The sequence below is a fragment of the Mustela nigripes genome, chromosome 11 (assembly GCF_022355385.1).
Source record: "Mustela nigripes isolate SB6536 chromosome 11, MUSNIG.SB6536, whole genome shotgun sequence".
NCBI classification, from domain to species: domain Eukaryota; kingdom Metazoa; phylum Chordata; class Mammalia; order Carnivora; family Mustelidae; genus Mustela; species Mustela nigripes.
In genome coordinates, this window is record NC_081567.1 from 5846864 (window position 1) to 5872562 (window position 25699).

A 25699-nucleotide genomic window follows, 5' to 3' on the forward strand; every position below is an offset into this window, starting at 1 on the left:
TGTATCATCATTACTGGCCCCTGGTTTGGGTTCGTGCATTTTTCGAGACACCCAAGAGCGAGAACCTTTGGCCTCCGGGTTCGTCTGATCAGTGGCGATGAATCCAGTCCCTTTTGGTCTCAGTCTTCACCTGCCAGGTGGGCCCTGGTTCCCGCAGCGCATGCACACACAGGCTGACCGACTGTGTCCCACAGCCACCCTGCTGACCTGCCCATCCTCTGACATGGGAGCCCAGTGATCCCCAGGCCTCAGAGCGTTTCTCTAGCCACCTGGGCAACTTCTGCAGGCCTTTGTGTTGAGTGTCAACCCCCGAGTTACCACCACGGGAAACAAGATTTTTCTGCTCAGTAATCCAGCGAATAGAAACATTCTTGTTTAATTACTGCTTTTATAAGTGTCTCCAGAACATTCTTTCTTCATAGAGACACTAAACCATAGAATAATAGTTCACACTGCTAGTTATTTAAAATATCTTTCAAGAATTCCTAATGCAGAGAACACAGCTAGGATCTGTGCTGTGTAGACGAGGGTGAAGTCCTATAAAAGGAAATATTTATCCCGCTGATTGCAAAGTCTGCTTTGCAGCTACAGCCGTGACTTTCTTTTGATCCGTGTGAGATGAGGCGTGTCCTGCTGTCCTTCCAGGCAGCCCCAGGGCCCCGCATTTTCTCCCCTTGTGCTGTGAGTGGGTCGTTAAAGGTGATGCTGAACTCCCTTTAAGGTCAAGGGGCTTCTCCCAGTGCACCCCACCTTGAAGAAGATGCTCTTGGAACAATAAAATATGAGCCCCTCGCACCTTTTCCACTGAAGCACTTCCGTTGTCTTCGATTTTTTTCTTTGTGACGCTCCCACAATGTGGTCGGTCGTATTCCCTGACGAAGGAAGAGTATGAGATGAATTTTACGGAAACTATCCTATTTTACTCAAGGGAAATGATACTCCGTGTGTTTTTAATCTTAAAATGTCCACTTATTAAATCGAATGAAGTCTGAAATAGAGAATTCAGAGTGAGACAAGTTGTTCGGATTTTACTATGAAAAAATACAAAACCTGAAACTTGGAGGAAGACCGCTCTGAGGCTCTGACCTTCCAAGCATGGGCGTTTCTTTTTTTTTTTTTTTTTTTTTTTTAAAGATTTTATTTATTTATTTGACAGAGAGAGAGACCACAAGCAGGCAGGGAAGCAGGCAGAGAGAGGAGGAAGCAGGCTCTCCACAGAGCAGAGAGCCTGATGTGGGGCTGGATCCCAGGACGCTGGGATCATGACCTGAGCTGAAGGCAGAGGCTTTACTGAGCCACCCAGGCGCCCCAGCATGGGCGTTCCGTATGCAGCCCCTCTGGTCCTCCTTTCCCAGGAAGGACCAGCTCTGTGTTTCAGTGCCACGTTCTCGTCCACACAGCGGAGGAGAGTTACCCCATCTCCGTTCTTGGGCCCCATCACCTATGTTGGCTACTAACACCCACCCCAGTGAGGAGGTGGAGGAAAGTTCAAAGACTGTACATCACCGTTAACTGCAGGGAATGAGGACTGACTGACATGCAGGAACTTGTACACGAAGGCCGCAGCCCTTTGATTTGCGGAAGTGCCAAACTGAGAGAATGGATGAGCAGAGCGAGCCACAGCCGTGCTCACAGGAGAAAAATAAAGTGGAGCTAGCCACTGGTGCGGCAACTTGGAGGAACCTCACGTTGTGCTGAGTGCAAAAAGCCTACCTCGAAAGGACACCTAGTGCATGGCCCGCGCTCAGGAAACGTTTGTAAACTAACCTCAGGATGGAGGCGGAGCATGGGTCCGTGGTGGCCAGGAGTTAGGGATTCAGGGCAGAAGCAGTGTGGCCAGAGGGCTCACACGGATGTCTGCGCGGATGGACATGGGAGCACCTTGCTGGCGGGGTGGCGCTTCTGGCCATTCAGATGGCCACGGCCCTCCGGGGCCCTGTGTAGGTGTTGATAGGCCCCCTCTGGGTCCTGGCTCCACAGGCACGTTGCTGACTCCACTCACCTTATCTGCATTTGGCCCCAGCCCAGCCTGCTGCGGCCCCGGAGGGCGTGGTCGGGAGAAGACAGGATGGTGGAGGGGGCGGGGGGGTCTGCGCCAGGCCCCCCCCGCACAGCCTGACTGCGGGAGAGCATCCACGCGAGGCCCCTGGGAGCCCGTCCACTTGCGTGCGAAGGGCCCCTGCCGCGTCTTAGATCCCAGTCCTTGTCTGCGGAGCATGGTGGCTCCCATTGTGACCGAGAGGGTTCGGCTTATCCTGACCTTTGGGTTCTGGCAAGTTCGAGTAATCAGAGCCTCTTCCACCCTTGGTGCTTGACTGTGTGGAATTGGCACTTTTTTTAAGAAGGGTTTTTCGGTTTTTTGTTTTGTTTTGTTTCTTTTAAGATTTTATTTATTTATTTGACAGAGAGAGATCACAAGTAGGCAGCGAATCAGGCAGGGAGAGAGGAGGAAGCAGGCTCCCTGCCAAGCAGAGAGCCCGATGCGGGACTCGATCCCAGGACCCTGGGATCGTGACCTGAGCCAAAGGCAGAGGCTTAACCCACTGAGCCACCCAGGCGCCCAGTTTTTCGGTTTAATTGACCTTTTAATGCCGAGTTTTAGGAAAATCTGAGATATACAGCAATCGGGTATTTCAGTTGCTTAAATGAAAAGTACACGTTTTCCGTTTTTGTCATTTCAGTTTCTTGCCTTAAGTTCTTCTGATGAACTGACTTACAATTTAGTATTCGCCTGGACTGGTTTTTTTTTCTCCTTTAGCCTCAGGTTACTTGCAGTGTTGTCTTTTGGCACAGGGCCGTGGTTCCCCAGTGTGACGCTTGCTGTCCGGCAGGGCTGCGGGTGGGCGGAAGGCGGTGACCTTCAGGGCTGGCCGGTGGGCTCCTGTGCCCCTTGGAGGCCCACGTAGGGCCTGTGGTGACGCGGGGCAAGGCTTCCTCTGGGCACTTCGTCCCTTCCCTCTCGTCCTGGGGTCAGTAGAGAAGTCGCTCAGGCTGCAACTCACACATAAGAGCAAGGGGGACTGAAGATCTTCTTGGCTCCGGGTTAGACGTACAATAAATGGAGGCTTTTGAGCATGTTTTTGTAGTGAATTCCAGATAGCCCAGATGATTGAAAGTGTTTTTAATTGTTTTATTTTGAAGATTTTGACTTCAGTGTTCCGGGATCCATGAAGCTTCATAATCTTATTTCCAAGTTGAAAAAGTGGATCAAAATCCTGGAGGCTAAAACCAAGCAGCTTCCGAAGTTCTTCCTCATAGAAGAAAAGTGCCGGTTTTTGAGCAATTTCTCGGCACAGACAGCTGAAGTAGAAATTCCAGGGGAGTTTTTGATGCCCAAGCCGACCCATTATTACATCAAGATTGCTCGGTGAGTGTGCCCGGCGTGGCGGTGGTCACTGACGCATGGGACCCCGGGCAGCCCCACCATGGGACGGGCCTCGGGGCAGACCTCGCGCGGTGATCCAGGCTTGTTGACCCTCCCCTGTGCTCTCCTTGCCCCCCTGTAAGGGGAGAATGGGAGATTGTTCTGGGATTTCAGGAATCAGGCACTTAAAGGGCCTGGCCTCGCTGATGGGTGAAATGTCTTGAGTCAAGTGTGTGTTTCTCTTGGTTTTAAAAGAACTTTTTCTGAATCCCCATGGAACTGAACAGAATAGAAAGTCACCCAGTCTGTAGAACTCCTAAAGCTCGGTATTCAAAACAGAACTGGACATTTATAAAACTGTATTAGAGTAGACGTTCTGTCTTACGGTAAATGTCAGAAGTTCTGTAACAAATGGTCACACGCAGACCCAGAAGTCTGCTTTCTTGTGCATTCAGAATCGGGTTTCCTGACCCTCCAGATGTGACTCCCCTTCTGGCCAGACCTCCCTGCTCCCCGGTCCACGAGAGGGAGGTGACGGCAAGGGCCAGCAGTCCTCACGCTTACTCCTGCTTATTGCCAGGGCACCGCTCCCTACAGCCCCCGTGACTGTCCTGGGCCTGCCTGTCCTGCTCCCTGTGTTCAGGACCCCCCCCCCCCCCCCCAGCTCTGCAGCTGGGTCCTCGTCCTCAGAGCCAATCAGCAGCTCACCCTGAGCTCCTGAGGCAGGACCCCGTGGCTGAATGTTTTAAAGCTACTGTGTCCTCTTCCTGCGTTTTCCCTCTGCTGAGGGGTCTTCCCCCCCCCATGTCGTAAGGTGTAAACGGTGCGACACTCTTATCGGTGCGTGTGACAGCTGTGCCTGCGGGAGTCTGTCTCCAGATGTCGTTCATGTAGAGTTCCCTTTTCTTCTCAAAGGGACTGGCATTTGGGGGCTTGGGGAGCTGGGGTTTCACCGTGTGCCCGCTTGGGTAGGTTTATGCCCAGGGTGGAGATCGTGCAGAAGCACAACACCGCGGCCCGGAGGCTCTACATCCGCGGCCACAACGGCAAGATCTACCCGTACCTCGTCATGAATGATGCCTGCCTGACCGAGTCGCGGCGGGAGGAGCGCGTGCTGCAATTGCTCCGCCTGCTGAACCCCTGTCTGGAGAAGAGGAAGGAAACCACAAAGAGGCACCTGTTTTTCACAGGTATGAGAGGTGCACTTTGGGGTCGCAGCCATTCCCCTTGGCCTTTGTGGGTTTGCATGTGTGCCGCCCTCAGGAGTGGAGAATGCCATGAAGTGTGCCCCACACAGAAGGTTCTGGAAGGAGGGCCCCGCTCCCAGGAGAAGCTGCTCCCCAACGTTTAGGCCTCTCAGTGCAAGACGAGTGTCTGATGAGTATTGGTTTAGAGAAGGGGGTGCCATGTCTGTGCCCACTACTGCGCCTCCCTGCCCGGGAATCCGGCCATGTGCTGGTGAAGCGTGGGCCGAGCGCAGGCTGTGTTCTGAGCGCGTTTGTGGGCCGTCTCCAAAGACTCCTGGAGCTCACATGGCACCGCGTGGCCACGGCCAGAGCGTGCCTTTCCAGTGGGAAGTGCAGCACAAGGGGGTCGAGAAGCCCCGAGAAGGCCGCAGAAATCTTGGTCATGTGGCGACCGGCAGCCTCTGAGTAAGGTCTCTTCATACCAACTTGTGGGTCATTTATAAGTGACCCGTTTCTGTCTCTAACGGGGCCAGAGGTGACCTGTTATCCCGGAAGAGAACCAGTGAGAACATTGCAGCGTCTCATCCTTGAGGCTAGGAACCCGTTGCAGTGCATGTTACCTGGTCCTGGACAGAGCTTCTTTCTGACCACTAAGAATCCAACCCATTTTGACTCAAAATCCCTTACCCTTAAGTTCAGTATCCCTGAAATAAGAAGTAGATCGCAGAAACGAGTCTGTAGAAAACCATATGCTTGTTAACATGTACGTAACGTGCTCTATAGTGTGGGTCTCGTCTGGGGGTAAAATAGATGGTTCTTTGCTTTTTCCAAAGAAACAAACTCTTTGTCAGCATCAAACGACAATTCATAGGGGCCTTTGAATCACAGTGGAACTTTTCTAAGTTTTTTTTTTTAAGTTTATTCATTGAGAGAGATACAGAGACAGGGCAGAAATGGGGGAGACGCAGAGAGAGAGGAGGAAACAGGCTCCCCACTGAGCAGGGAGCCGGATGTGGGGCTCAACCCCAGGACCCTGGGATCATGACCTGAGCCGAAGGCAGAGATTTATCCAACTGAGCTGCCCAGGCGCCCCTCACAGGAATCTCTCAATAGATTGAACCTTTGGCAGTGCCAGTCGTGCTTTCATTGATGTTAGGCCGGGTTCACGCTGGGCTGAAGCGTGTGTGTGTACACATCACACTGAAACCCAGTGTGGGTTCCTGCAGTCACAGGGGCCTGGGGACAGGCTGGTGCCAGCACAGGGTCACGGCCTCCTCTGGACTGTTCAGCAACACCCGCGCGGCGGCTGCTGTGACCCCACACTGGACAAGCTTGATTCTGAGGCCTTTTTTGGTGTCCTCTGGAGATTTCTCCACTCTCTACAAAATATTCTCCAAAAAAATGTCTTAAGGGAAGCCTGGCTGGCTTAGTCAGTAGAGCATGTGACTCTTAGAGTCAGGAGTTCAAGCCCCAGTTGGGCATAGAGCTTACTTAAAAAAATTAGATTCTTAGTAATAGTACCTTGATCTAGTATCTTTAAAGTATTATTTAATGTGCCAGCAGCCCTATGGGGTAGGTACTATACTCTCATTTACGGATGAAGAAACAAGTTCACAGAAGTCCAGTGACCGGTTCCGAGATCGCATCTATGGGAAGACAAACTTGGGGAGTGAGTGCGGCTGTCTGGCCCCTGGGGCGGGCATGCCCGGCGCTTTCTGGTTGGGGACTGTCCCAGTGGAGATTGTCACCACACGAGGAGAACTGCTTCATCAGCGGCCTCTGCAGTGCGAGAGGGGTCGTCGGGGTCCCGGGTGCGCCCCACTCTCAGTGCAGCTCCACGGAGTAACCGGGTGGAGTGAGCAGACTCGCCCCGGGAGCTTCCCGTAGCCGAACCCCGGAACACAGAGTAGGGCTGGGGTGTCCTAGGTGGGGCCAGCCCTCCCGGTCCTGGAGGAGCGGGTAACGAGCCTGGGGCGAGTGGGAGGTTGGAACTCTCCTGATGGAAGCCGGCGAGGGAGGGCCTCGAAAGAATGAATTGTTGGTAGAGTCTCTAGTTTGTATTTTTGAAGATTGCTTCCTAAAGAATTTCCGTTCACCCGTGTCTTCTTCACAAGGTGGTGGCAGCTCAGGCTCCGCCAGGGCACCGGGCTTCATGTGCAGGCGCGGAGTTAGGACACAGTGTGTGATTTCCGGTCCTGACCCCCTTCTCTGCTCACCAAGGGGCTGAGTGAGCTGCTCCCAGGACGTCCCCGGAAGCGGAGTCGAGCGCTGCCCGGGCGGGTTCTCGGTCTGCTCCCATTTCTTTTCCTTCTCCTTTCTCCCCAGTTCCACGAGTGGTGGCGGTGTCCCCACAGATGCGCCTCGTGGAGGACAACCCCTCTTCTCTTTCCCTCGTGGAGATCTACAAGCAGCGCTGTGCCAAGAAGGGCATCGAGCACGACAACCCCATCTCCCGGTACTATGACAGACTGGCCACCGTGCAGGCCCGCGGGACCCAAGCCAGCCACCAGGTACCGAATTGGGACGGTCGGGAGCACAGGGTCTGCGGCCTCGTGGGCAGCCGAGAGGTACCTTTTCCTCCTTGGCCGTGTGAGGTGGTAGAAAAGAGATAACCGGGGACCCTAATGCAATGCCATTTGCTGCAGAGTAACTTTACGGTAAACTCACTTGGCAGCCAGCCTTCATCTAAGGGACACGAGGCTGTGTATCCCTTCATAGTCACGTTCCTCTGGTTGGTTGCGGGCGTTGGGTGTCATACGGTCTCCGTACTGTGAATAGTTCCTAAAATACAGAAAGGGGCGAGTGCTGAAACCCGTCGGCCCAGCTGTGTCGGGAGGGGAAACTCCCTCGGGAGGGAGCGCAGCGCCCACCGCAGGAGCCTGCACGGCTCTAGCCTCACCGGGTGGGCGAAGGGCCCTCCCCGCCTGCAGATTCCTGCCCGTGGTGGAAAGTGGGGGAGACATGGAGTCTGGATGAGGAGGTCTTGCACGGGACTGGGTTCATCACCAAGAGGCCGCTTTCCTGACCTGTTCCCCAGATGCCACTTTCCTGGCCTGTTCTTTTCCTGTGCCTCCTGAGAGGGCCCTCCCGGCTTCTAGGAGCCATACCAAGGAGCCGGAAGCTATGAGCTGGCCTCCGCCTGTCCAGGTCTAGCGGGCCCAGCAGGACCCCACAGGATCTCTACGTGGATCACCTGTCACCCTTGTTAGTCACACGGCTGTTGATAAAACACCGGGGAACCCTCATGTCAGCACTTTGGTTAGTCTGGGGCATGGGAGACTTTGTTTTTAGCAAGATGGAGCCCACGGGGTGCTTGTCTCAGCCACCCTGGCAGTGCTCAGGGCACAGAGGGCCTGCGGGGTCCGGTGCAGCCTCCTGCCTCCATGCAGAATCCATCTGTCCTCACTGACCTCCACGAACAGAGCTTGCGGCCTCCCTTGGGAATTGGCATCTGGGCTGCATCAGGTCACAGGCCACTGCCTGGTCACTCTGTGGACCAAGGACAGTCCTGGGGTGTTTGTGGGAGAAGAATGGATTGTATCCTTAAGGCTGCATTTGCCTTTGGTGTGGAAACTGATTTTCTCCATTTGCAAATATTTGCTGACATGAGGGTCCCCTAGTGTTTTATAACCGGCTGTGTGACTGATGAGGGTGACGGTCAGTTCAGCTTAGAGACGGAGTGGGGTCCTGCCGGCCAGCTCGAGGTGCTGGCAACGGTACAAAACAATCCAGTGTCATGTCCCCTTCTTACTCTTTGCACCTGGCTTGTTATCTTACTAAGTCTGCTTCATCCTTTGGTTTTTACAGTACCTTTATTGAGGTATCATTTACCTGCCAGAAAATTCACCCTTTAAAATGTACAGTTCAGGGGTCCCTGGATGGCTCAGTTGGTTAAATATCCACCTCTTGATTTTTGGCTCAGGTCCTGACCTCAGTGTTGAGAGATCGAGCTCCCTGCCCCCCATCCTGAGCGTGGCGCCTGCGTAGGATTCTCTCCCCCTTGCCCACCCCTCAAATACAATAAAATAAAGTGTACAATTTAGCGTTTTCAGCATACTCAGAGTTGTACAGTCATGACCACTCTTCGTCTGTAAAACATTTCATCAACCCAGGGGCACGTGGCTGGCTCAGTCAGTAGAGCGTGTGACTCTTGATCTCAGAGTCAGGAGTTCAAGCCCCACATTGGGCATGGAGCTTCCTTTTCAAGCTAAAAAAAAAGAATTAAAACAGTTCATCACCCACAAAAGAAGCCTCATACCCATTACTCTCACTCCCTGTTCCTCTCTGCCCCGAACACTGGAAACCACGAATCTTGCAGTCTCACGCATACCGTGAATATGCTGGTTCTTCATTATCATATGAAGGGAACCCAAAAATATGTGCTTTTTTGTGGCATGTATCAGTAGTTTGTTCCTTTTTATTCCCTTGTGTGACTAATACCATGTTTAGTTTATCTCTTTGTCAGTTGGCAGACTTTTTGATTATTTATACTTTTTAAGATTTTACTTGGCACACAGAGATCACAAGTAGGCAGAGAGGCGGGCAGAGAGAGAGGAGGAAGCAGGCTCCCTGCTGAGCAGAGAGCCCGATGCGGGGCTCCATTCCAGGACCCTGGGATCATGACTTGAGCTGAAGGCAGAGGCTTTAACCCACTGAGCCACCCAGGCGCCCTTGATTATTTATACTTTTTGACTTGCAGCCAGTGCTAAGGACTATGAACATTTCGTGTATGTTTTTGTGTGGATGTATGTTTTCATTTCTCTTGGACATACACCTCAGTAGAATGGATGGGTCAGGTCACATGGTCAGTTTTGTTTGACATTACATGAACTGCCAAACTATTCTCCCAGGTGATTACAGTGTATAAAGCTTATCTTTTCTTCTGCGTTCTTGCCAGTAGTTATTATCCTGTCTTTTTGGTTAGAGTCGTCCTCATTCATTTTGGTTGATAACAAGTGATGTTGATCAGCTTAGCTTTTCATGTGCTAATTGCCTATTTGCATATTTTGTTTGGAGAACTGTCTATTCAAGTCCTTTGCTCATTTTTAAATTATATGATTTGTCTTTTTGTTATTCTAAGAATTCTTATTATATTCTGTATACAAGGACTTCACTTTATTTGCTGTGTATTGGCCGTGTTTTCCTGTTCTTTCACTTTCCTCATGATTTTTTGTTGAAAAACTGGTATTTCTAGTAATAGGTGACAGCTCTAGAAATCAGATCCTTTTCCCAAGGCTTGTTATTGTTGCTGTTTGTTTAGTAAGTTTCCTGGACTACTTTGCAAAAGTGTTTTTGTCATGTGCAGTCATGGAAATCTCTGCTCAGCTAGGCAATGCTTTCACAGAGATTTTCTCACATGCCTTTAAGCAGTAAGTCTTCTCCGTTTTTGAAGGCCTCTTTGTGTTGGGGAAAGGGGAGAGATGCCTTCAACATGTCCAAATAATTTACATCTCTGCCTTAGCTTGCACTTCTGTTTATATAGTCACCACCTGTGAGAGCGTAGGACTTTCTGAGGTTTCTCAGGAATATACTGAAGCTTTTCAAAGTCTCATGTGGTCATCTCATTCCCTAGCTCTTCCTCTTGTTTGCTGTAGTCTTTTGTGCTGCAGCTGGTATCATTGTCTCGGGCATCTGCGGTGTTAAACCGTTGTCACGGATTGCTTTCAGCAAATGTCCTTCAGTTGAAATGGATACTCCTCACTGACTGAACTCTTGAGTTCAGCCAGACAAGCCCAACGAATGGGGCTTTTTTCAGGAAGGCCAGACAAGACGAATAGTGATAATTCTCTGGAGATGAGCTTTTGGGGGCTCACTGAACCCATTCACCCACTGCAGTGGCTGTTTAGGCTGCTGGTTTCTCCAGCTGCCGTGGGTGCAAAGCTGTTGGTTTTCAAGGCCAACGTGAAAGTGGAGAAAAGGGGATGGGAATAGTATAATTCTACTGTTCCAAAGCTGTCACTAGGATTCACTCTCTCGTTCTTGAGTAAAAGCTACTCAGATGGTTGTAAGCCTTTAATTTTCAGAATTTAAAAAATTTTCCAAAGTTTATATAAAAGTGTGGGGTTTTGTTTGTTATTTAGTTTGTTTTTTATGATTTGTGCTAGTATTCTTTATGGTCTGTGTGGTTCTTGGTTGCTTAGGGCCTGCATTCTAGTAGCTACTGAAAGCCCATGGGTAGAACTTAGCCCAGAACAGACGTTGTGCCCTTACCATTTGGTCTAACAAGAACTAAATTAACTCTAGTAAAGTTTTTTATCGAGACCATCTCTGAATTTGTGGCGTCCACAGAATTCAATGTGAAGTGGTGTGTAACATCTGCTCTGCCTTGAGAAACGGACTCCTGCAGTTTAGGGCACTTCTGTCTTTAGTAGTCTCAGGTATGAAGTGTCAGTATCCAATTATTTATTTGTTCTTTTTGTTAACTGTTCCAGCATATTCTGTAGTTAACAAGGTGCGGTATTTGGGTTTTACCTAAATTTTTGGTAAGACAGGTATCATGCCGCTAACACTTTTACTCAGGTGGCTCTATTGTTGCTCTAAGCTTACGACATGAGCCGGAGAGGGAAACTGACATCCCTGTGTTTAGTTGAATGACATCATATATGTATGTGTGTCAACAGAAGTCACACTGTTGGTGCCAAGTAAGTACAAAAATACAATTTGAGAGTTTTCCTTTAGAAAAAACAAGTCGAGGGAAGCTATGGTGGAGTGATCTACCATTTCAGGTCCTTCGAGACATCCTCAAAGAAGTTCAGAGTAACATGGTCCCACGCAGCATGCTCAAAGAGTGGGCTCTGCACACGTTTCCCAACGCCACGGACTACTGGACCTTCCGGAAGATGTTCACCATCCAGCTCGCACTGATTGGCTTTGCAGAATTCGTCTTGCATTTAAATCGACTCAACCCCGAGATGTTACAGATCGCGCAGGTAATTGGGTGTTGCTGGGCAGGGCCTGTCCTTCCTTGTGGGCGCTGTGCCGCGGGAGTTCTGAGACTGTCTTCTTCCGGGGTTTAGGACACCGGCAAGCTGAATGTGGCCTACTTCCGATTTGATATAAACGATGCCACTGGAGACTTAGATGCCAACCGGCCTGTCCCTTTTCGCCTCACCCCCAACATTTCCGAATTTCTGACCACCATCGGCGTCTCTGGCCCGTTGACGGCCTCTATGATCGCTGTCGCCCGCTGCTTCGCCCAACCCAACTTCAAGGTAGGCCACACAGCACACGCGGGGCCACCAACAGGCTGCCGGTCTGCTGCTGAGGAAGGAGAAGGCTTGCTGTTGCCGCACGATTCAGGGTTCTTAAAAGCGTCTCAAAATTTTTGCTGTCTAATAGCATAGGGGATGTTGAGGGAGCAGTTTTACACAGAGAAATTGGAAGCCTCTGTTGGATGACTTTCTCAACTATTAGTGCTGCTCAGCAGCTTTGCTTACTTGGTTTCGTAGCTGTCTTCCGTTCTATATTTTTTGTAATGCTTTCTGCTACAAAAGTGCAGAAGAGGGGCGCCTGACTGGCTCCGTGAGTAGAGTGTGTGACCCTTGATCTCTGGTGGCGAGTTCGAGCCCCACCCCGGGTGTAGAGATCACCTAAAAATAAAAGGGCGAAATTGTTGTCTGCAGGCACCTGTCTGACTTGCTCGTGGCTACAGGGCCTAAAGGACTGTGACAGGCAAGGCACACCCTGAGACCCAGTGGTGGGAGACGTGATGGATGGTGTCGGCCACAGAAAGCTGTGGGGCGGCTCTGTCACAGTGACATGGTGACAGGACAGCGGCTCCTTTGGTTGCCATGGTGGCTTCTCAGCAGCTGCTCTGGGCGGTCGTATGGACAAGGGAGCAAGGGCAGGGAAGGCGAGCGACTGTCGCAGTTCACGGCACCGCGGAGGGCTGCCGGGTTCAAACCCAGTTCTTGTATTCAAGTCCCAGCCTGTCTTGGCCACTGGAGTAATTCCCTGCAACCGGGGACTGAACGCAGGTTATTTTTCTTTTAATTAGAACCATTTGTACTTTTTTTTTTCCCCCTCCTTTTTTTCTACTGATGAGCAGTTTGTGCCTTGAGAGGCCTTCAGATACCAGTTGCTTTCCAAAAGCGCAGACTCAGAACGGTTTTAAAATGATGAGCTGAATGCTTAACTGTGAACACAGACTTTACGTTACACACGTCTTCTGGTTTTCCGTTCTCGGTTGCACATGTCCATTTTGGGGAGAGCATGAGTATAACAGGAGTAAAAATAATAGCCCTGGGATTTCTCCATGAGGAGCCGTCTGTGCTCTGATGCAGCGAGTTCACAGTCCCGTACCTGCGGCGTAAGGCTTGGAATGGGAAGTCCTCAGGTAGATAGAAATGTTACACTTCTGGAAACACTGATTGGGCAGGTCCTAGAATGGCATCTGTTTCAAGACTTTAAGCAGAACAAAGAAGGCTCCCTCTATCTCAAAGGCCTGTTACAACTTGGATAACGCCATGCGCTACTCTTTGTGTAGACAGCGCAGTGTAGCTGGGAAGGGCTCGGGGCTGTTCTCCAAACTTTGGACTCAAATTTCCTAACAGCCTAAATGTAGAGAATGCCTTTAAGTTGGCTAAAATGTAGACCATTCTGTATGGGAATCTTCTAAAAAACATGTTTGGGAGGCTCTATTACTATGCCTTGTATGTAAATGGAGAAACTGAGGCACAGAGGGCTTAGTAACTTCCAGAGTCACCCAGGCGAGGAGTGGTGGAGCTGGGGCTGGAACCCCGAGTCTGCGCTGGGGTCGGGTGACAGCCACATGCTTCTCGTCCTTGATTTCTTCCTCTCTCAGCCCAAATGTGACTTCGTCACCAGCCCCTCCCCCTGCCAAGTACCCCCTCTGAGGCTGCCTCACCTGCTGTTCCTTGCACGTGCCCATCACCGCAGGGCATGCCGGGCATTTCTTTGTTAGGACCAATGCCCCCTAAGGGCAAGGGGCTGTTGGTGTTTCTGTCCTGTTCACTCTTGGCTGCAGCGCTGGGAATAGGCCCCGACGGGTCGCGTGGAGTGACACAGACGTTTGGCTCCAGGAAGTGGTGTGGCAGCAGCGGGTGCCATGGGACACGTGTGCCCTGCTCAGACCAGATCAAAGTGCTGGGCCTCTTGGCCACCGCTCGACCCCAGGCGGCTTCCCGGGCACATTGGCGAGGCCCTGGGCACTGCGGCTCCTGCCGTGGTCGGGCCCAGCCCTGTTAGGAAGCCGCCCCTCCGCGATGCTCCCGGTTAAACCGGCGCCGTTTCCTTCTCTCTCGGCGCAGGTGGATGGCATCCTGAAAACGGTGCTTCGGGACGAGATCATTGCTTGGCACAAAAAAACGCAGGAGGACACCTCCTCTCCGCTCTCGGCTGCGGGGCAGCCCGAGAACATGGACAGCCAGCAGCTGGTCTCCCTGGTGCAGAAGGCGGTCACCGCCATCATGACCCGCCTGCACAACCTGGCCCAGTTTGAAGGCGGGGAGAGCAAAGTGAACACGCTGGTGGCCGCCGCCAACAGCCTGGACAACCTGTGTCGCATGGACCCCGCCTGGCACCCGTGGCTGTGAGCTCGTCAGGATCCTGATGCGCCTCTGCCCCGCGCCCGCCGGCCGCTCGCTCCGGTCCGCCTGTCCCAGCTCCAGCTGCGAGCTCCGCAGTGTCGCCGGGCTGCTGCCCCTGTCCCCCACGCCTCCCGACAGCTCGAGTGCGGGAGCGGGACGTGCAGCTTGGGGTGGGGGGCGCCACCCGCCCGGGACGGGGGCCGGGCCTCCAGCCAGAGCAGAGCGGAAGCATCTGAGCTTCTGCCGCTCCTTTTATGAAACCAGGCTTCCCCGGTCTGGAATTTGTGAATTCTTTCTTTTTTACTGTGTTCCTCCCTCTGTGTGAATGTACAGCTTGAGCCGCGGAAGACAGTTCCGTATTGTCCATTTTTAACTCAGAAGCGACACCTCCCGGGAGCTTTGTCCTTTTGTACAGACCTTTGTAACAAGTGTACAGAAAACCCGCTTTGTTAGAGAAACAGGAAATTATGAACACATTGTGCTGGCCTTTCTCGAAGCACAAACTTTTCTGCTGTACGGAACCGGCTCGGGGATCTCCCGGAGCGGCCGACGCGGCTCAGCAGGGCCTCCTGCGGCCCCTGAGGCAGCCTTGCCCGGGCCGGTGGAAGTGACTTCTGCCGGGAGAGTGCGCTCGGGAAGCGGCCCGGGGACCGATCCGCCTCTCACCGGCTGCGTGTCGGGCACCTGCGGGACGTCCGCTATCATCGTACCTGGAAAAACACTTTTCCTTCCTAATTTAAAAAGGAAACAGCCACAAAGTTTGTCTGTTCACTCCAGTCTGTTCTGTTCAGATTTTTATAAATACGAGCATTGAGAATGTTCTATCTAAATTTGTACAGTGTGATTTTTTTAGAATAAATATTTTATAAAAGGCTTTGTCCTCCCCTATGTGTGGAAATGCTTGTTTCTGTGCGGTGTGCCCTCGGCCCCTTGGGGACCGAGCCCTGCTGAGCTAGCAGGGTCCATGCTCAGGGTGGCTCTCTGGTGACAAGCCAGTGACGCCTGGGAGGGGTCTCAGCTTGGAACTCCCGGGTCGGAACCCACATGCAGTGGCTTTTGTGATGGTGACGGAGAAGGCTGGTCCCGACTCTGACGGTATGAACCATGCCCGGGGTCTGGTCCCTTTGGCTTGGTCTCCCCAGCTCAGGGATGCTGCCGGGTGGCCTCTGTGCACGGCCTTGCCCAGCCCCCGGCTTGGCCTGCAGTGGGTGTGGGGGGGTTGCGGTTCCTGTTCCTGAGCCCATGGTGTATGCAATTAGGCTTCTGAATTTAAAAGGGCTCACTCCACTGGGAAGCTCTGTCTGCTCTGAGGAGGAGGACCGCCTTCCCACAACTCAGGGCCTGCCCGGCAGGACCCCTTTCAGGGCCGGGACTTGGGCCAGGCCTTGCCTTTACCAACCTTGTTGTCCCCTGATGCCCCAGGCCAGCATGGGGGAAGCCTGTGGCCGATCGCATGCAGTGTCCCCACAAAGTCCAGTCCAAGAGGCATAAGCAGATGTGCAGAAGACACAGAGGTGACCGCGGAGGGGCCCGTCTGCGCCTGGGAGGCAGGGTTGATGGCAGCTGGTGGCCCCAAGGTGGGGCCGCTGCACGGGTCACCAGTCCTGGAAGGTAGAGGGTCCCTGCATCCTGAGGCGACAGCCCTCCACTTCACAGAGAAGGGCTTCCCAGCTCAGAGGGGCGTCAGCTGTGGAGCACAGTGGCAGACACGTGTGGTCGGTGTTCGGAGGAGGGAGACCTGTGTACCGGGGGGCCGGGTTTTGTGCCAGGCTCGCCCACGCCGTGCCTTCGGCGCTACCCCCGCTTTCTAGGAGAACCAGCCTTGGAGCAGTGAGGGCAGAAGCGTGTTCCTCGGGGCAGCTCCAGCACCTTCTATGCGCCATCAGTAGGTGGAAAGCCCGGGGACCTGGAGCTGAGAAGCCAGAGAACCGGTCTGCTTGTGGGAACCACACCCGGCTTGTGCCCTCGATTCTCTAAGCACCGTTGCAAGGTAAGGACTGTTACTAGACTCTTACCTTTTTAAGTTTTTGTTTGTATTTTTCTAAGATTTTGTTTATTAGAAAGCAAAGCGAGAAAGAGAATGAGTAGGGATCAGGGTGTAGAGGAAGAAGGAGAAGCAGGCAACACTTTTGTGATGGGAAAATCTACATAAGATTCACCATTTGAGGGGCGCCTGGGTGTCTCAGTGGGTTAAAGCCTCTGCCTTTGGCTCAGGTCATGATCCCAGGGTCCTGGGATCGAGCCCCACATCGGGCTCTCTGCTCGGCAGAGAGCCTGCTTCTTCCTCTCTCTCTCTGCCTGCCTCTCTGCCTACTTGTGATCTCTGCCTGTCAAATAAATAAATAAATAATCTTTAAAAAAAAAAAAAAAAAAAGATTCACCATTTGAACCATTTCTAAGTGTCCGGCTCCGTGACATTAAGTGCTACATGGTTGTGTAACCCACCCCACCCCTACCATCCTTCTCCAGAACTTTCTTCATCTTCCCAAATGGAAGCTTTGCCTCCCTTAAACATGAGCCCCCTGCCCCTGGCAGTTTCTTCTTCTGCTTTCTGTCCTATGGATGTGTCTACTCCAGGCATTTCCGGTAAATAGAACCGTACGTTTCTGTCTTTCTGTGCTTGGCTTCCTTCCCTCGGCATCCATCCTCCTGGGGCGTCTGTGTTAGAGCACGTGGACGCGGTTCCTTCTGGAAGCTGAGCGATCCCGTGTTTCGTCCACACCACATCCTGGTTATCTGCGTCCCTCGACCGGTTGCTTCGGTTATTGTGATGAATGCCACGTGGACAGGGTCGTGCAGATTCTGGTTGGGCCCCCAGCGCTCGGTCCTTTGGGGATACGCACAGAAGCGGAGTTGCTGCGTCCTAGGGTAATTCTATTTGGAATTGTGCGAAGGACTGCCGTGAGGTTTCCCTCAGCCACTGAACCTTCTACACCCTGCCCACTGGTGCGTACGTGGGTTTATTTCTCCACATCCTTGTCAATGTTCGTTTCCTTTCTTGTAGCAACCACCGGAGGTGGGTGTAGGGTGGCACCTGTCTCACCGGGGTTTGGGTTTGCATCTCCCTTGTGATTACTGGTTTCGAGCATCTTTCATGAGCTTACAGACCACTTGTGTATCTTCTTTGGAGAAATAGTTATGCACATATTTTATCCATTTCTTAACTGGGTTGTTGGTTTTTTTTTTTTTAAGCTGTAGGAGTTCTTTATATATTCTGGATACTAATCCCTTACAGGTACAGGATTTACACCTGCTTTCTCCCATTGTGTGGGCTGCCCTCGCATTCTGTTGATAGTACTTCACAGCTAAGTTTTGAATTTGGATGTAGCCGTTTATCTAGTTTTCTGTCGTTGCCTGTGTGCTTTGTTGCTGTATCCAAGGAATCATGCCAAACCGGATGTCACCATGTTTTCCCCCCATGTTTTTTCTAAGACTTTTATAGTTTTGGGGTCTTTTGGGGGTATGTTTTTTGGGGTTTTGTTTGTTTGTTTGTTTTTGTTTTTTACAAAAAGAAATTACAAGCAGAGGAGCAGGCAGAAAGAGGGGCGGAAGCAGGCTCCCTGCTGAGCAGAGAGCCTGATGTGGGGCTCGATCCCAGGACGCCGAGATCATGACACGAACTGAAGGCAGAGGCTCAACCCACTGAGCCACCCAGGTGCCCCAGACTTTTATACTTTTGTTCTTACATTTAAATCTTGGATCCATAAGGTAGAGAGGTTCAACCTCATTCTTTTGCACGTGGATATGAGTTTTTCAAAGGCCATTTGTTCCCAAGAGCCATCCTCCATGGAATGGTCAATTTGACCATGTATGAGGGGGTTTATTTATGGGTTCTCTATTCTATTCCATTGGTCTATATATATGTGTGTCTTATTTTTTAAAATATTCATTCGTTCATTCATTCATTCTTTTAGTAACCTCTGCACCCAGTGTGGGGCTCAAACTTACGACCCTGAGATCAAGAGTCACATGCTTTTCCAACTGAGCCAGCCAGGCGCCCCTTACATATGTCTGTCTTTATGTCAGTGCCAAGCTATGTTTATGACTGTAGCTTTGTTGTGTGTTTTGAAATCAGGAAGTGTGAGGCCGCCAACGTTGTTCTTCTCAAGACTGTTTTGGCTCATTGGGAGTCCTTGAGATTCCCTATGAATTTTAGGGAGGATTTTTCTGGTTTTGCAAAAGTGTTGTTAGGTTTTTGTAGGCGTTGCATAGAATTTGTAGATCCTTTAGTACAGTAGGGACATCTTAGCAATATTAAGTCTCCCAATCCGTGAACCCAGAATGTCTTTCCATTTATGTTGTCTTAATTTTTCATTTTATAATTTTATAGTTTCGAGTGTATAAGTATTTCATTTTCCTGGTAAAGTTTTGGTAAAGTTTCCTGTTCTTCTTGATACTACTACAAGTGGAGTCATTTCTTAACTTCATCTTTGGGTTGTTCGTTGTTCACCTACAGAAACAAATGATTTCTGTTTGTTTATTCCCTTTCCTGCCATATCACTGAATTTGTCTTCAAGTTCAGACAGTTTTTTTGTTTTTTTATCAGGAAGAAAAAACATTTCTTTCAAGATAGTGCTGGCATAAATTTTCTTCAGGGGAAAACCATTTTAGTTGTTGGATGAACATGGTGAAAAAGAGTCTGAAAATCTAGGAAGCTTTAGATTCGTTTCTTGAAAATCAGAACTGACTAAAGGTTCTTTCTGTAAGCCTTCACTTCAGAAAAGATCTTGGGACCTTAAAGATGTGAGTTGAGTCTCAAGGAAATGGTGGCGCTCTGGAAGTGTGGAGAAAGACGGGGGAAGAAGTGTAGAGGAAGACAGATTGCAAAGGTGGTGGTGGGGTCCCGCAGGAGGGGAAATGAGGATTTTGATGGACACATGGGCCACCCCTGGTTAATGAATGAACCCAGTTGTGGGGGAGGGGAGAATGGGGGAAAACCAGGGGTAGCAAACACTGGATTATGAACCCTCTTTGAGCTGGTGCAGAAAGTTTTGCCCATCAGTAGAAAGAGGAGAAAAATCGATGCACCAAAGTGAGGTTCATAAAGATCAATGACAGTCTTTTATCATGAGAAGTTTTGCTATTAAAATGTCCTTATTAAATGAAATGCTAGTAATATGGGTGATTGTTACTGATTTTTTCAATGTTATCTTTGGCAGACTGAAAAATTAATTACTGTATACCAGTCTACTGATTCTGGTCAAGTGTACTTTCCTGGTCTGAAAGAAAAGTTTGGGAAATACTAAACATACTGTAATTGTATTGGGATTCTGTATAAATAGTGTAAGGTAGTTCTTATCTTTAGCTTATTTTTAATTCCAAAATTTAATGAGGAGTCCAAAACGAAAAAAAAAAGTGGACCTACATTGTACATAGAAAATAGATGAAAAATCTTAAAATACCACCAAATATAATTCAGGACTATTTTGACTCCTAAACCTCATGAATCTAGAGGGATAAAATTTTTTTATGTATTTCTGGATAGTATGCCTTGTTTTTAGTGAATTTTCGAGAGTTACTGTATTCTTCTCCAACATATCACCGTCTACGTTCAAATGTGATTACACCCCATCACCCATGTCAGAATCCCTAATAGTCACTTCCTTTTCACCCCTCATCCTCAGTGCTGTTGATGTTACACATTTTACTTCTCTACATGTTAACCTCACGACACAGTATTATTTTTACACTAGACCATATTTTCTTTCTTATGTACATATGTAAGTTAAGTGAGTCATCTCTGTACCCAGCATGGGACTCGAACTCCTGAACCTGAGATCAGGAGTTACACGCTCCATCACTGAGCCAGCCAGGCGCCCCTGGACCACATGTTCTTAACATAAGTAGTATTGTTCTCTTGTTTGGAGGACTAATTTGATTAAAATGTCACAAGTCTCCTTAGGAAGGCGGTATGTATTTGTTTTTTAGTCCTAACAGTTTTTTGGTATTTTCTTAGGTTCTTCTGGAGGTAAGATGATGTTGGATAGTGTCTGTATGTGTCTGTCAGGTGTGAATCGTTTACCTCGGAACCGATTACTGGTTGGAGAAGACTTGCTTTTGCCACTTTGTTTTCTATCTTTCATCTCTTCTCCCTTCTCATTTCCTCCTATGACTGCCTGCCTTTGGGGTCAGTTGATTTCAGTTGTTTTTTTCTGTAGGGACATTTTGGTTCCTTTCTCATGTGCTTTGGTGTATATCCTATAGTATTTTCTGTACGCTTACCATGTTCTCTTGTTTCTGCCTTGTGATCTTTTGCTGAAAATTGGGCATTTGAGAGATGTCCCAGTTTTTGTCAACCCTTTCTGTGCAGAGGAAGACTTTTGCTGGTTGGCCCAACACGGAGGCTTAATGTCTTCTCAGGCTTTTCCTTGGACTTGTGTGTAGGCTTTTCGCATCCCTCCCCCCGCCCCCATCCCAGATACATAGCTGCTTTTATTTATTTATTTATTTATTTTTAAGATTTTCTTTCTTTCTTTGAGAGAAAGAGAGAGCATGAGAAGGGAGAAGCAGACTCCCAGTGGAGCTGGGAGCCTGATGCGGGACTCTATCCCGGGAATCCAGGATCATGACCTGAGCCATAGGCAGCCACTTAACCAACTGAGCCGCCTAAGTGCCATGTAGCTGCTTTTAAATGTCTTCATTTTCCTGAGAGCGTGTGGTCCACCCCTTCCCCCCTCCCCTCCCCCCCTCCGTCTTCGGGAGCTGCAGATGTTGTGTTGCTCCTCAGTCATTCATCTGGTGCCCACGCAGGTGGCCTACAGTTTTAACAGGCCACACCTCCTGCTGCTTGAGCTCCCTCTACTTTTGAGATTCAGGCTCTGCTGCTCTTGACCGATCTCCAAGTCAGGTGACGCCAAGACCAGTCCCCCAGCCTCTGACAGGCTGCTTTGCCCTCCCATTTGTAAAAAAGGGAACAGGGGACCTGGCTGCCCGCCCCACCCCCCCAACCATGCAGTGCCAGACCAAGGAGGGAGTGGGGCAAGGGCACACACCTGGAAATGTCCTACCATTGTGAATGTAGCTTTTTTCTGATGGGCGTTTGCTTGCTGGCTGTGGATGTTGGACTCCCAGAGCGCCCGCCCACCTATAAGGTTAATTCAGCCAGTCTGGAGTCATCCACTGGGAGGGGGGGTGGGGGTGAGGCCCGGAGCGTCCTCATCCGCCCTCTTGGCTGCCGTCACTGTCTAGGCCTTCCCTTTAAATGTTATAATTTATTGAGTTATAATTTACAAAATGTAAATTAAGATAATTTTAAATGAAAATGCATTCATACAAATACTTCAGTCTTAAAAACTAGACGAAACGGGGCGCCTGGGTGGCTCAGTGGGTTAAGCCGCTGCCTTCAGCTCAGGTCATGATCTCAGGATCCTGGGATCGAGCCCCGCATCGGGCTCTCTGCTCAGCAGGAAGCCTGCTTCCTCCTCTCTCTCTGCCTACCTCTCTGCCTACTTGTGATCTCTGTCTGTCAAATAAATAAATAAAATCTTTAAAAAAAAAAAAAAAAACTAGACGAAACCCAGCCCTCGATTTACAGAAATGAAGTTTTGAAATCCTCCAGGACTCTGAGCACAGGTCCCATGGTGAGTGACCTGACACCAACCAAAATCTGTCCTCCATTCCCACGCTCTCTAGACACAGAAAAAAGGGAACAGTTACTCCGGAGAGTCACTCTTTTTTTTTTTTTTTTTTAAGATTTTATTTATTTATTTGAGAGAATGAGCAAGAGAGACGAGCAGGGGAGGGGGCCGAGGGAGAGGGAGAAGCAGACTCCCCCCTACGCAGGGCGCCTGATGCGGGACTCGATCCTAGGAGCCTCGGATCATGACCTGAGCTGAAGGCAGATGCTTAACCGACTGAGCCACCCAGATTCGCTCTTACGTCAAATATAAGTGTAAAGTAAGCCCCAGAGGATTGTAAATAACGGCAATAAAACCGAGAAAAAAAGTGTCAAGATTATCTTAGAAATGAGTGATTTATGGATTATGTTAACAGACCTTAGTAGCAATGAAAATGCTGTATTGACACTACCCACAAACAGAGTGAAGTAGAATCATTTAAGTTATAAGATTCAAATTCAAATATTCTTCAGTTATTAATCATTACAAATAATTTCATCATTTGAACCCCACGTATAAACTCTGAATTAAGAGCAGTAAAGCTAAACGAGAGAAAATTCCCAGTTACTTTACTGTAGAGACAGAGCTGTTGGGGTCAGGTTCAGGATCGTCCCGCTGTCACAGTAGAAGGCAGAGCATCGCCTCAGACTGCGTGGACGGAGGTGGGATCCAGCATCTGGTGTAGACATTTCTGTTGTCAGTGGAGTGTGTGTTGGGCCAACAAGGGTCACTGGAGGAGAGAAATCCTGGAGGGTAGCATCCTTGTTTTCCGGAATGTTCGAAAGGACAGGTGCTCTCAGGCTCGGTCCCTGGGACACCAGGGTAACGGAGTCTGAGGGGAAGACCTGCATCTTGGCCTATGCTTCTAGGTGGGTGAGCGTCCGAGCATCCAGGTCTGCCCAGCCATCAGGAGGACGGACACATTCAGTGGAGGGTCCCTGCTCCAGAGGGCCTGAGCCTGTGGGGGACACAGTCACACCCTGGGTCCCTGTATGATCATAGCTCCGAGTTCTTTCTTTCTCAGGAGTCTGGTTCCAGAAGATTTCCTGCTGGGCCTCTTGGGCCTCTGCCAGACGCTTCGCTCGAAATATTGGAGACATATGTTAAGCTTTTAATTCCTTCTGAGTAAATTTTGTCTAAAGTCTGCACTTTCTTTTCCTAAAATTACCGTGTTTCTGTCACGGGCAATGAGATGGCCTTGGAAAAGCCACTGAGGATTCCTGATGTTTCTGGAAGAATTTTGGTCTCTTGGCCAGGCTACAGCTGTTCACATATATGTCTGACCTTTTAAAATGCTTCAGAAAGATCTCCTTTCTATTTACACAGGGAATTAATTCTCGATCGAACGTCAATAGAGATTCATTTCTTCATCTATGCAGTTTCTGCTGAACTCTTACCTTCCATTTTCTGCAACTTTTTTTTTTTTTTAAGAGAATCGTAAAAGAAAATGGGAAATTTTTAACATCCAGGTTCTGTGCCCAGCACAAGCTTTCTTTATGTGATCATGAGTTAATATAAGTTGATTTTTTTTCCTCAGAGTAAAGGAGTTCTCGGACTCAGGGATCAGAACCTGATTCCTATAGAGCTGCAAGAATGAGTCAGACTACACCAACCCCATCAGGTGAACCAAGCCTATTTTAAATATTTTTTTTCAAATGCTGAGGGTGGGGCGTTTTGGGCAAAATGGGTGAAGGGGAGCGGGAGGTACAGGCTTCCAGTTATGGAAGGAGTAAGTCGTGGGGATAAAGGGACAGCCCGGGGAGTATGGTCACTGGTATCGGGATAGTGCCTTGTGGTGACCGACGGCCGCTGCGCTTGCGGGGGGCAGAGCGTAACGTGTAGAGCCATCGAGTCCCTGCGTTGTACACCGGAAACTAGCGTAACGTCGTGTGTCAACTACACTTAACAAAAAACAATTTTTCAGACCTGGAAGAGCCTATAAATTTCCAATGTAAATTATTATTGATAGATTTTTAAAGGATCTCGAACTTTTATTTAGTTTTTTAGAGCATGACAAGCAGGGGAGTGAAGGGCAGAGGGAGAGAAGAGAACCTTAACGAGGCTCCATGCTCGGCGTGGAGCCCGACACGGGGCTTGAGATCATGACCTGAACCGAAATCAAGAGTCAGACGCCTAACCAATTGAGCCACCCAGGCGCCCCCAAACCTTTTTTATGGAAGCGTAGGAATTTTATTTTTTTCCCAGTTTTATTGAGATGCAGTTGACCTAGGACATTGCATTAGTTCAAGGTGTACAACATAATGGTTTCATACGTGTATCTATGGCTGTTTGACTGCCCTGAATCGTTCTCTGGGGATTTTAAACGGGGACTTAGAAGAGCTCTGGTGATTTCTTTCCCTGCTGTTCTAGTACACATTTGGTTTTGTCTTTTCTCAAGACTTTTTTAAAAGTATCTAGGGGCGCCTGGGTGGCTCAGTGGGTTAAAGCCTCTGCCTTCGGCTCAGGTCATGATCTCAGGGTCCTGGGATCGAGCCCCGCATCGGGCTCTCTGCTCTGCGGGGAGCCTCCTTCCTCCTCTCTCTCTGCCTGCCTCTCTGCCTACTTGTGATCTCTGTCAGGTAAATGGGTGGAATCTTTAAAAAAAAAAAAAAAAAAAAGTATCTGAGCTGCATCAATCAGTCTTCAGATCCTTGTGACATGCCTTCTATGGGCTTTCTGCTTCCTGACAGAACCTTCCCACCCAGTCCCCCGCCCCCTCCATGCCCCCTGTGACGCCAGCCGGTCTCCCCTGCCGCAGGATTGACCCGACTCCCCGCCCCATGGCTTGGCTCTGCTGCACGCACTGACCCCTCTTCTCCCCCAGCCTTCTCCTGCTTCTGGAAGTAGCTCCGTGCTTCCCTGGAGAGGAGAATGCTGATGCAGGGCGTCTCCTGGGGCTATGGGCAGCCTCCCTTCGGTCCTCTGTTGGCTCCCGAGGGAGGAGACAGACGTGATGACAGGTCCTCGGCGCCACGTGTGTTCTGAAGCCCCCCCCCCCCCCGAGACTGAGCTTTCATACGGCAGCTGTCGGCTCACTTGTGCCCCATGTTGGGGTTTCTCTTCGCTTGTTCACTCATGAAACTCTTGCCTTGAAGCCCAAGTGAAGAACGGGAGCTTTCCAGATCATTATTATGTTTTTAAAAATATTTTATTTATTTATTTGACAGAGAGATCACAAGTAGGCAGAGAGGCAGGCAGAGAGAGAGGGGGAAGCAGGCTCCCCACTGAGCAGAGAGCCCGACGCGGGGCTCGATCCCAGGACCCTGAGATCATGACCTGAGCTGAAGGCAGAGGCTTTAACCCACTGAGCCACCCAGGTGCCCTTTTCCGGATCATTATTAATGTCCTCCAGATTTGATTTATTTTTCTTGATTTTTTCCCCCCAGTCTGGCTTCATGTCGCTTCAAGGCCTCCAAACTCTGAGGAAGCTAAGCGGCTCCAAGGTGCCACCTTGCCTCCAGGAGGCCTCCTTGTCTTGTCTGCTCAAAGCAGCCCCTTTGTGATGGAAAACAGGTCTAACCCTGTCACCATCTCCCACAGCAATCTGTGTGGCTGGTCCCCGGCTGAGGTCCCCTGCAGCAGCGCCACCACTTGGCCCCACGACCAGAGGTGAAGCAGGAGAGCCACTGGTGGGCACTCCCCAGGCACAAGGACAGTCCCCATCCCAGGAGCAGCTGGGTCCTTGAGGCCAGAGGTAGTTTCTGGAGCTTGGGCCGTCCCCACCCTGCCTGACAGCCCACGAGCCTGGGGGCCAGTACCCCTACCGCGCCCAGCACTGTTCCCTCCCTGCCTCCCGTTGTATGTAGCCCGAGACCTCACCCACCCTGCCGCCCCTCAGAAAACTCCCTCTTCGCAGGCCCCTCCTGGTGTGGGTCCAGCTGCTTTGAACAACTGGGAGTGTTGGGGGAGGGGTTCCAGAGGGTCCCACACGAGGTTCCCCGAATTACCTCACTAAAAGCCTGTGCAATGTTCAGGGACTGTGAG

The 25699-nt window shown here is 50.2% G+C and overlaps 1 protein-coding gene across 12 annotated transcripts in view; it reads left to right on the forward strand.

The window, feature by feature from the left end:
* The window catches only part of TRRAP (transformation/transcription domain associated protein), a 113392-nt gene extending 98419 nt beyond the window's left edge, over positions 1–14973 (forward strand). For all 12 annotated transcript variants that reach the window (XM_059414414.1, XM_059414421.1, XM_059414422.1 and 9 more), the window contains 6 exons: positions 3142–3367; positions 4337–4554; positions 6877–7061; positions 11277–11480; positions 11568–11762; positions 13821–14973. In XM_059414414.1, the coding sequence (XP_059270397.1) occupies positions 3142–3367; positions 4337–4554; positions 6877–7061; positions 11277–11480; positions 11568–11762; positions 13821–14105 (1313 nt within the window). In that variant the 3' untranslated portion in view covers positions 14106–14973. The remainder of the gene's footprint in view (positions 1–3141; positions 3368–4336; positions 4555–6876; positions 7062–11276; positions 11481–11567; positions 11763–13820) is intronic.
* Positions 14974–25699: the final 10726 nt, after the last annotated feature.